General features: G+C 45.5%; 1 protein-coding gene across 1 annotated transcript; it reads right to left on the bottom strand.

Moving 5' to 3' along the window:
- Positions 1 to 726: 726 nt before the first annotated feature.
- On the bottom strand, positions 727 to 6,595 carry LOC123061635 (COP1-interactive protein 1). Its single transcript, XM_044484814.1, has 4 exons — positions 6,411 to 6,595; positions 6,180 to 6,248; positions 5,180 to 5,301; positions 727 to 4,943 (listed from the first exon to the last, which is right to left on the bottom strand). Exons 3-4 carry the CDS (start codon positions 5,232 to 5,234, stop codon positions 1,030 to 1,032), a joined length of 3,969 nt encoding a protein of 1,322 aa, XP_044340749.1. The 5' UTR covers positions 5,235 to 5,301; positions 6,180 to 6,248; positions 6,411 to 6,595; the 3' UTR covers positions 727 to 1,029.
- Between the last annotated feature and the right edge of the window lie 5,074 nt (positions 6,596 to 11,669).

Genomic DNA, 11,669 nt, shown 5'->3' on the forward strand with positions numbered 1-11,669 from the left:
TCACTTCACCTTCCCCTAGGTCTCCCGGGCGAAAGCCCTAACTTTTTTGGGCGGCGGCGGCGCTCACGGCGCCGTTCCCTTCTTGAAGGCGCCGCTTTGGGAACCTTGGGGTTGGGTGACGCTTGTGGGTGGTGGGCGACGGCGATGGTGCGGCCCTATCCTAGCATGGATTTACGTCCGTTGCTTGGAGATGGACTCGCGTAGGTGGAGGTCGTCGGCTGGCGTCGTGGTGGCGTCATTGGCGGAGGACCTGCCAAGGCTCGCGTAGGTGGAGGTCGTCGTTTGGCGTCGTGGTGGCGTCGATGGCGGAGGACCTGCCAAGGTTGTCACCTCAATCTGCTCTGAAGATGGACCAGTGGAAGACGGCCACAACGACACATGTGAGTGGGTCGGACCAGTTTGAGCCCCGGACCTCGCAAATGGCTCGGTCGGGGCCTCCGGCTTTAGATGTTAGGTTTAGGTGAGAGGTCTGGGTATGTGGCCCAGCTTGCACCCCTTCATCATTTGGATAGGAGTAGCGGCAGATGTTGCCAAGATGGCGGATTCAGGTATATTGTTGTTCTACTTTGTAAGGTCCTCGAGAATAATTAATAAAATGGCCGCATGCATCTCCCAGACGCAGAGGCCGGGGTCATCCTCCTTTTTCAAAAAAAAACATGCAACACAAAAGAGGGAAGAAAATGCAATGTTGAAATATGTCTTAAATGGAAAAAGAGAACAAGAGAATCACCAAAGCCACATTACCTGATTGGAACATGAATTCAGACCACCAAACTCACACTTGTTGCATCTTCAGCCTCTATTGGCATTTCAATAGGATGATAATAAACTACAAGGAACAGAAAGTGTTTCTAGCTCTCCCAATGACAATAGGATACACAGGCCACCACCTATTTGACTACCTCCACATTGTTTGTATTTGGGCACTATTTATGATACATTAAAGGAATTGGAAATAATTGTCTAATGATGTTCACAGATAAAATGCAGCTTATATATTGACTGACAATGAACTTTTGGTGATCAAATTTACAGACAAAATGGAAGGCGGGGACGGTTGTGACTGCGAATATAGCGGACCAGATCATCGCTGTTGTTCTTGTGGTAATCAATTGTGTCACTCAGCTGCTTGATAGCTTCTCTTTTCTCCTGCACTCTAGCTGCTAGTTCATCGTCTTTTTCTTCAATTATCTTCTCAAGTTGAACCATCTTCTCAGCTGCCTCAGTAGCACTCCTAATCATTTCTGACATTTCCTTTTCTTTCTTTCTCAACCCAATAGCCAGTTCTTCGTTTTCCTTGAGCAGTTCTTTCTGCTCAGCAAGAGAATTGTGTACCATGTTCTGTAGGACACTAAACTCTCCACCACATGCAGATAAGCGGTTAATGAAGCACGTAATGCTTTGACTGGAGTGTAATTCAAGCTCATCCAATTGATTTTCCAATTTAGAGACCACTGACTCGGTGCTGTCTTTAATTTGCACAAAAGTTTCTTCCAGCAAGCTAATCCTTCCAGAGAACAGTTGTATTTGTTCTTCAAGATGCACGATCTCTGTTTTTGATGTTTCCACTGCCATCACATGGCTCTCTTCTTTGCATTTGCTCTCCGCTTCGGCAAGTTCAAGCTTCTGCTTGGCTAGCTGGAGCTCAAATTCAAGTTCTTGGACATGCTTTTGCAGCTCTGTGTTATCCTTATTTGCACAAAACATTTCCTCTTCCAAGTGGCGATGTTTGTCCAAAATTTCTGCATTTTTCTCTTCTAGTTGGTCTATCTGCTCAATATGATTTTTCTTGAGTACCTCGAGCTGAGATGCCTTTGTGGACACGTCAGCATATGTATGATGGAGTCTCTGAAAGTTGCCACCGATATCTTTGAGGCTCTGCTGGAGATCAGCAAGTTTGGTAGCATGATCTGAAACTTTCTGTGTAACTCTATCTTCAAAATCATTCATGGACGACAAATTTTCCATGCATATTTTAACCATATCTTTCAGATCTCCCTCCACCTTGGCCTTCTGAGATGACAATATATCTATTATCTTCTCCAAATCTTTCGCATTACTGTTCATTTCAATAACTTGACATGCCGCCTCAGCCTGAACTCTCTCGAGTTTCTCATGTAAGTTAGAAACTTTTAGTATTGCCTCTTCGAACTGTTGCTCCAAGCTGGAATTGCTTTCCAGCTGAACTGAAAGTTCCTCCTTCAGCTGTGCTATTTCACTTTCAAGATTCTTGATAGAAGACTCTGACTGTTTTAGTTGGGTTACTAATGTATCCTTCTCTTCTTGTGCCACCTCAATCTTCCTCTGTGACTCAGCCTTGACTTCTTCTAATTTCTGGGTCAAGGCACATTTGTTCTGTTCTGATTCATCATTTGCATGCTGCAGAGCTGAAATGCTCTGACTTTGCTTTTCTAGCTCTCTCTCAAAGTTCCTCACAGAAGCTTCAGACTGATGTAACTCTGACAGAACTGTTTCTTTTTCTTCACGAAGTGCTAGAATATCCCCCTGCAGATTGGTCCTTGATTCCTCAAATTGTTTGTTCAAGCTGGAATTGTTTTCTAGCTGAATTGAAAGATCATCCTTTAACTGAGCTATCTCGGATTCAAGGTTCTTGATAGAAAACTCTGCTTGCTTTAGTTGGGTTAAAACCGTATCCTTCTCTTCTTGTGTCACTTTAATCTCCTTCTGCAACTCAGCCTTCACTTCGTTGAATTCTTCGGTCAGGGCAGAGATGTGCTTCTGTAGATCATCATTGGCTTGCTGTAAAACTGAAACACTCGCATTTCGCTTTTCTAACTCTATCTCCAAGTTCCCAATTGAAGCATGAGACTGGTGTAACTCTGACAGGGCTGTTTCCTTCTGCTCACTTAGTGCTACAATCTCCTCAGACAAGCTGCTCCTTAATTCCTCCAATTGCTTGTTCAAGCTAGCATTTCTATTCTTCATTTCTTCATTAACTAGATGCAAGATCGAAATTTGCTCTCGTCCTTGATCTGACTCAGTTCTTAGATTCTTGATGGAAGCCTCAGACTGCTGCAACTCCGAAAGGGTTTTTCTCTTCTCGTCTTGGAGTACTATAATTTCAGCGTGGCGGCTAACCATGGCATCTTCAAATTGTTTCTTCAGGTTACAGTTATTCTTCTGCAGATCTTCATTGGCTAGCTGTAGAATATAGTTTTGTTCTCTTTGCTGCTCTAACTCACGTTCGAGAGTCTTGACTGAAGTGTTTGACTGCTGCAAATCATCAATGATTTGTTGCTTTTCTCCTTGTAATAGAATGATCTCAGCCTGTAGATCAGTCTTAACTTCTTCCAGCTGCCTACCCAAGCTAGAATTTTTCTCCTGCAGTTCTTCATTAGCTTGCTGGAAAAGTGAAATTTCATTCTGCTTTAGTTCTATCTCGCTCTGGAGGTTCTTGACGTAAGCCTCCGACTGATCTAACTGAGCAACTGCTGCATTTTTCGCCTCCTCGTGTACTATAACCTCATTAGACATTTCAGCCTTTGCCGCTCTGAGGCCTTCAATGGTCTCCTGAAGACTTGAAATTTGTTGGTTTTGCTGTTGAAACTTATTTTCAAGATCAATACTAGAAGCAACAGCTTCATTCTTTTCTCCGAGCACTGCTGCAAGCTCATTATGCAGGTTTGAATTCACCAACGCCAGGTCTTCATTATCCTTCTGCATAACAGAAATTTGCTTTAGTTGTTGTTCGAACTCGTGTTCAAGATTCTTCAAAGAAGCTTCTAACTGCTTTAGCTCTGATGCCACGGAATTCTTTTCTTTCAGTAGCTCTGCAATATTATCACTCAGTGCAAGTTTTGTTGATTCCATTTCCTTTTCTAGTTCCTTGATGCTACATTGTGCCTGCTCCAACTCATTCAAACACTTGGAATGTTCTGATACTACTCTTAATTTTTCTTCTTCTGCAGCTCCACGTTCCTTGTTCAGATTGTTCATTAGCTCCTCTTTCTCCACTGTCATACCATCTATCTCCACCCCTAAATGTTGAAGCTTGCTTTCGAGTAAACTGTTCTCTGCAATCAAGGAGTCATTTTTAGCTCTTGTTTCAGCAAGAGTTTCCTTCAGTTCGGAAAACTTGATATCCACATTCTTCTCATTTGCTTTCAGGTTATCACATTCCACTGACAGCATCAAGTTCTCATTCTTGGATTTTTGGAGTTCTGATAACAAGGTCTGCACTTCTTTCTCAGCTAAGTGGGCCTTCTCAAGTTGGGATGACAAGGAATTGCATTTCTCCACTGTATCTTGCAGCTGATTGCTCATATCTTCCCTCTTGTTCTCCAGGTCTATAATTAAAATCTTCAGGTCATCCCTCTCTTTTTCCACAATTTGCTTCTCGCCAGATAACATCCTCATCTCATTCTCCATGTCTGTTGATGTCTTCAGGGATTCTGCTGCCTCCTTCTCTGCACCTTCAACCAACAATTTTAGATGTTCGTTCTCTGATGACAAGTTTGCAACATCTGAACTAGTAGCTTCTTTGTCCATTATTGCTTTTTCTAATAGCTTCATCAGATCAGATATTTCTTTCGTTTTTTCTTCTGCATTTTGTTTCAGCTTCTGAATCCCTGCTTCCGTACTTTGCTCTTCACCTTGATGTTCTCCAGCAAGCTTCTGCATCCAGTCATTTTCTTCATTTAATGCATCTAGTTTCTGATTAGGAACGTCAGTGTCCGATCTGTCTCCTTCCGAGTCTGAATCGGATGAATCTGAACCAGTGGAACTGTGCCCAACATTTTCCAGTTTACTGATTAGATCTTTGCAGTGCTTGTGAAGGTATTGGTAGTCTTCATGGAAGCCCTTTACAAGGGAGGATAGTTTTGATTTCTTCAAGGTATTTCCAGAATCATCTGGTTCGCTTTCAGCCAGCTCACTCTCCTCTCCTATCATTCGCAAAATGTGCTCCACATTCTCATCAACACCTGAGGAAATATAACAAAACAACTAAACTTTATTCAAACAATACATGGTAGAAGCTGGAGTGCTTGAATGATCAGGCAAAATATAAGCTAAATCACTAATATATCCACACTCAACAGGAATATTCTATTTATGGAGAATAATTTGACGAATGGAGGAAATGTGATTGGTGGTCCCTCTACAGTCTAGAGCACAAAAACATGCATGATAATTGATTGCATACTAGTCAAGAGAATACCCTTTTTGTTCTCCAATATATTTTTGGACTTTCTATTTTTGTGTTTCTTCGTCATGCTGGACTGCTGATGGTCACTATATCCACACCCTTCGCTTCTGAACGACAGATGACTGGAAGGTGAACTGTGCAAGAACGAAAAAAAAAACAATTAATTCACAACTCATCCAGGAGAACAATTGTCACAAGAGGAACCGTTTAATTAAGCAGTAGGTTCAAGGACCTACTGCGCACTTCACTCATTCATTAAGCAGTAGTGACATGACATAGGGCACAAACTAAGATATGGATATGCTTGTCAGCCTCATCCTTGCACAGTATAGCATCTCGATGCCAGCCGACACATCCAAGAACACCTACATGATGTATATAGCAGCTAGCTATCATTTTCCTAGACTACTCTGCTACTTGCTTATTTCTTTGTCCATGGTTTGAATATACGGGTTTAGTGTATCGGGAAAAAAAGTATCTATGGGTTTAGTTTATCAGGAAAAAAAATCTATGGGTTTAGTGATTTAGTCCAGAAGTGAGAAACAGCTTGGATTGGGTTGGGTGGAAAAGGCATGCAGTTCGGTTTAGTCTGGATGCCAGCTTTTTGTTTTGGTTTGGTTCGGTTCGGTTGCTGGAGTCGTGACGCTAGAGGTTTACTGATGTGAGAACCTGCTGCTTGCTTTTGTGGCTCAATTTTCTCTGCGCACTCTTCCGCCTGATTGTTCTACCTCCCCCCTTCTAATAAAGCATAAGCAGAGCTCCTGCTGTTATCGTCAAAAAAATACAGTCTGGGCTGGGTTCAGTTTGGATGTGAAACTATTCCCAGGTTTGTTAACCTACATCATAAGGATGGATGGCCCTCCTCCAACAATACCCAAAGTCATATACACCCATTTTTTCCGATTCAACTCATACAGAACAGAAACTTCTCCCTACTAGTCCGATAACAAGAGCCGCCGACCCGCATCTATCTAGACTGTACAACAGAGAGTGAGCAGATCAAGAAACGTACCCAACGAAATTAGTCCTGCCTCCTTCACTCTATATCTCCCGCCTCTTGTTCAACTCGAACTGCTAAGATCTGAGAAAAAACAACAGTAACGAAAGAGCAAGCATGGTCAGGTACCGCGCATGGACTGCAGCCAAGCGGAGCTGTCACTTAGCACAGATCGGAACAGGGGGAGGAAACCGAACAAGAAGAGATGGGAACCCGGCGGGGGAGAAACGGAACAAAAGGAGTTACCGGGAGGGGTGAAGCGGTTGCTCGATCGGCGCAGGAGCAAGCCGCAGCCACAGCCTCTCTCTCCACTGGGCAACCGATGTGTGGGCAGAGTTTAGAAACGTACTGCAGGCGGCCTCGCACTCACAGTCACAGGGCAGGGGAGCGAGTGAACAGCGTGAGCCCTTGAGCGTCTGGCTGACTGAAGCTGAAAGCCCTCGGCGTCTGCGGCTTATTACGGGATCGCCCCCGAACCCGAACACCGCTCCCGCCAATTCGAACGCGAGATGCACCACCTTTGCGGCAGAGGCCCACGAGGCAGCGCGGTCTGTCTGAGCTGGCGGGGGCGTGGGAGCCAGCCATGCCGGCTCTTGTCCCTCTCCTCCAAAGCTGCGGAAGCAAACAAAAAGGAGTTCGCGGTGGCCGGTGGGGGCTGACAAGGACGGCCTCCTCCTACTGTGCCGCAGATGGCGCACTGCTTTTGTTCTTGTTGGCTTGTGAGCCATCTTGTCTCCTCCACGAGGAATCTTCTGTGGTTCTATGCCGTGGAGTTCCGGTAGATCCAACGGTGAGCGTACGTAACTGGATGCTGCGTTTACGTTTAGTTTGTGCGAGAACAAAGCGTCACGGTTACTCTGTCAATGCATCGACAAGAGGGTAAAGCTAAATTATTGACGTAAGCCGGTAGTTATGTGCAAAAAAAGAAGATAACAGCGTGCCACAAACCGGATTCCGGTTTCTCCCACGCTGTTATGCCAGAAACCCGATCCGGTGACATGGGGAACCCGAGACGCTGCCCAACAGCCCTCCTCCCTGCCGCCCTCTCCCGCATCACCGCCGTCGGAGGGCTGGTCGGCGAAGCTGCGCCGGACCCCAGGATGGCGGCACGGGGCGAATCTGATGCGCTGCCACCCCTGGTGCTTCCCCACGGCAGATATGACGCACGACGCAAGCGCCCCGAGCCCCTCCCGTGGCATTGCGTGCGGCCGCCGGCTGCCTCCGGGCCTCCTCCTCGTGCCCTTGCGCGGCTACGCCCCCCTCCCCCACCCCCCGTCATTGGGATCTGGAGCTTCTCCCGGCCAGCCTCGACGTTCCCTGGCTCGTTGCGGTCCTCCGGTGGCCGGGCGCGCTGTCCTGGTGCGGCTCCTCTCCTCCACCCCTCCCTCGCGAGCCTCGCGTCGGCCACCTCAGGCGGTGGCCTCGCAGGTGCGGCTGGGATTCGGCTCTACGCGTGCTCACCACCACCACCCCCATCCCGGCAGGGGCGAGTATCGCCCGACGAACATAGACCTATGTCCATGGCCGGCCAGGCCGGCTCCGGGCCTGGCGCATCGGAGGAGTTGCGCTACTTCCGGCTTCCTTGGCTCGTCGGCGCCTCGTCGCCTCCGCACCCCCACCCTGCTGGTGCTTTGGTTGGACATCCATCCCGACGCGTCTTCGATTCTGGCGTACTCCAGGAGTTGTGCCCCCTTTCCGGCTCCTTGGGCTCGTCGGCGTCCTTGCTGCTTTGGTCCCGGCGACCCAGATCTGTGCGGGCTCGTCGGCGTCCTTGCTGCTTTGGTCCCGGTGACCCAGATCTGCGCTACCCTCTGGATCCTAGCTCGTTTGGCCCCCGGCCACCGTCACATCCTCCACCGCTTCTCATTCTGCCTAGCCACCCAGCCGGCTACCTCGGTGCTGAAGGAAATATGCCCTAGAGGCAATAATAAAGTTGTTATTTTATATTTTCTTATTCATGATAAAAGTTTATTATTCATGCTAGAATTGTATTGACCGGAACTTAAACACATGTGTGGATACATAAACATATACCGTGTCCCTAGTAAGCATCTACTAGACTAGCTCGTTGATCAAAGATTGTTAAGGTTTCCTGACCATAGACATGAGTTGTCATTTGATAACGAGATCACATCATTAGGAGAATGATGTGATGGACAAGACCCATCCGTTAGCTTAGCATATGATCGTTCAATTTATTACTACTGCTTTCTTGAATGTCAAATACATGTTACATCGACCATGAGATCATGCAACTCCCGGATACCCGAGGAATACCTTGTGTGTTATCAAATGTCACAACGTAACTGGGTGATCATAAAGATGCTCTATAGGTATCTCCGAAGGTGTCTGTTGAGTTGGCATGAATCAAGATTGGAATTTATCACTCCGAGTGTCGGAGAGGTATCTCCGGGCCCTCTCAGTAATACACATCACAAGAAGCTTGCAAGCAAAGTGACTAAGGAGTTAGTTACGAGATGATGTATTATGAAACGAGTAAAGAGACTTGTCAGTAACAAGATTGAAATAGGTATGGAGATACCGACGATCGAATCTTGGGCAAGTAACATACTGACAGACAAAGGGAATTATGTATGTTGTCATTATGGTTCGACCGATAAAGATCTTCGTAGAATATGTAGGAACCAATATGGGCATATAGGTTCCGCTATTGGTTATTGAACAGAGAGATGTCTCGGTCATGTCTACATAGTTCTCGAACCCGTAGGGTCCGCACGCTTAACGTTCGTTGACGATGTAGTGTTATATGAGTTATATGATTTGGTGACCGAATGTTGTTCGGAGTCCCGGATTAGATCACAGACATGAGGAGGAGCTCCTGAATGGTCCCGAGGTAAAGATTGATATATAGGACGATGATATTTGGACACCGGAAGAGTTTTGGGAGGTACCGGGTAGTCATCGGATCACCGGAAGGGGTTCCAGGAAGCCCCGGGAAGATGATGGGCCTATTGGGCCAATAGAGGGGAGCACACCAGCCCACAAGGGGCTGGCGCACCCCCATATGGCAGCCGGCCTATGGGAGAAAGGAAGGTGTAGGATCGAAAGTAGGTCTAGAGGGGGATGATTAGACTATTTGACCAAATAAAAATCTAACATTTTCCCAATTTAAATCTAGGCAGATTTTAGCAACTTAGCACAAGTCAAGCAATCAACCTACACATGCAATTCTAAGAGTGTAGCAGCGAAAAGTAAAACATTTCATATGAAGGTAAAGGGAAGGGTTTGGAGAAAGCAAACACAATGTAGACACGGAGATTTTTGGCGTGGTTCCGATAGGCGGTGCTACCGTACGTCCACGTTGATGAAGACTTCAACCCACGAAGGGTAACAGTTGCGCGAGTCCATGGAGGGCTCCATCTAGGAAGGATACACGAAGAAGCAACCTTGTCTATCCCACCATGTCCATCGCCCATGAAGGACTTGCCTCACTTGGGTAGATCTTCACGAAGTAGGCGATCTCCTTGCCCTTACAAACTCCTTGGTTCAACTCCATAATCTTGTCGGAGGCTCCCAAGTGACACCTAACCAATCTAGGAGACACCACTCTCCAAAAGGTAATAGATGGTGTGATGATGATGAACTCCTTGATCTTGTGCTTCAAATGATAGTCTCCCCAACACTCAACTCTCACACATATTTGGCTATGGTGGAAAGATAATTTGAGTGGAAAGCAATTTGGGAAAGACTAGAGATCAAGATTCTTATGGTTGGATTGGAATGTCTTGGTCTCAACACATGAGTAGGTGGTTCTCTCTCAGAAAATGAGTAGTGGAAGTGTAGGCACGTTCTGATGGCTCTCTCATAAATGGAGAAGGGGGTGGAGGGGTATATATAGCCTTCACACAAAATCCAACTGTTACACACATTTTACCCAACTCGGTCAGACCAAATAGAAGAACTTGGTGAGACTGATTTAGTTCAAAATGTGAACGTTAGGAATCTCGGTGGGACCGACTGGAACAACTCGATGGGACCAATGTGCTAGGGCTAGGGAAAAACCTCATCTCGGTGAGACCGATTGCTTGGACTCGGTGAGACCGATTTCAGCAAAGAGCAAACAGAGAGTTGGTCAAGCAAACTCGGCGGGACTGATTGCACATTTCGGTGAGACTCAAATAATTACAACAGGCAATAGAGAGTTTGCAAGGCCATCTCGGTGGGACCGAGATCCGTATCGATGTGACCGAATTATCTAGGGTTTCTAGCAGTGGCTATGTCAAATGAACTCGATGGCGCCGGATAGGTCAAATCGGTGGGGCCGAGTTTGACTTTGAATTTTGGACATATGTGGAAATGAGAAAGTGGCTGAGGGTTTTGGAGCGATATCAGTAAGCACTTTGAGCAAGTAGACCATTAAGCAACACCTCATCCCCTTTTAATAGTACTAGCTTTTCTATGGACTCAATGTGATCTTAGATCACTAAAATGAAAATGAAGAGTCTTGAGCTTTTGCCAATCTTTGTCCTTAGCATTTTGAGGGGTCCATATCTCTAGGTCATGCCATGCCAATCATTGAACTTTCTAAAATATTTAACTTTAATGGATATTAGTTTAATGAGCTATATGTTGTTATGAATTACCAAAACCACCCGGGGATTAGTTGCACTTTCAATCTCCCCTTTTTGGTAATTGATGACAACATATAGATCAAAGCTTCGACAAATGATAATATTCATGAAATACATCGTCGCTTTGAGAAGTATGTGATAAGCAAGAGCTCCCCCTAAATTTGTGCATTATTTAAAACTTGCTTTTGAATGCAAATGCACAATCAATTAGGATCATGGGTCACTCTTCCATGTCACATACATCTTGGTGGAGCGCTCAAAAAGATAAGACACTAGTGCAGAACCGTGCAATAGCACCGGTTCGTAAGGGCCTTTAGTGCTGGTTCGGTAACCGGCACTAAATTGTGGGCACTAAAGCCCCCCCTTTAGTACCGGTTCAGCACGAACCGGTGCTAAAGGGCAACCACGCGGCACGAGCCAGCTCCGTGGGCGCGTAGGACATTAGTACCGGTTGGTAACACCAACCGGTACTAAATGTTTGGGTGTGTTTTGGTTTTATTTTTTATTTTTACTTTAATTTTGTGTTTTCAATTTAATTTAGTGATTGTTTTACATTATAATGAGTTGTTAAATCATTAGGTGAATGTACCGCGGATTAGTTTGACTGGATGCGTGGATCCTACCTAAGTCATCAAGTATATGTCATATCCATATTATATATACTTGATCACCTACTTAAGTGATCGAGGTAATATGGATATGGCATATACTTGATCACTTAGCTAGAATCTATCCAGTTGAAACTAATATGCAGTTTCTTTCATAAATGATATAATAACTCATCATCATCATCATCATATTAATATAAAAACTCTTGTATCATATATATCATCACCAACGGTTTTCATAGCAAAGATATCATCGAGTTCAACATGGTAATGATATTATAAGCATTCATAACACCACAAAAGTA

This window comes from Triticum aestivum, chromosome 3A, assembly GCF_018294505.1.
Source record: "Triticum aestivum cultivar Chinese Spring chromosome 3A, IWGSC CS RefSeq v2.1, whole genome shotgun sequence".
In the NCBI taxonomy this organism is placed as follows: Eukaryota; Viridiplantae; Streptophyta; class Magnoliopsida; order Poales; family Poaceae; genus Triticum; species Triticum aestivum.

Excerpts from the sequence above, each read along its gene's own strand:
- LOC123061635 (XM_044484814.1), bottom strand. The coding sequence starts at position 5,234 with ATGACGAAGAAACACAAAAATAGAAAGTCCAAAAATATATTGGAGAAC. Across the intron at positions 4,944-5,179 it reads TATATTGGAGAACAAAAAGG|GTGTTGATGAGAATGTGGAG; the intron begins GTATTCTCTTGA and ends ATATTTCCTCAG.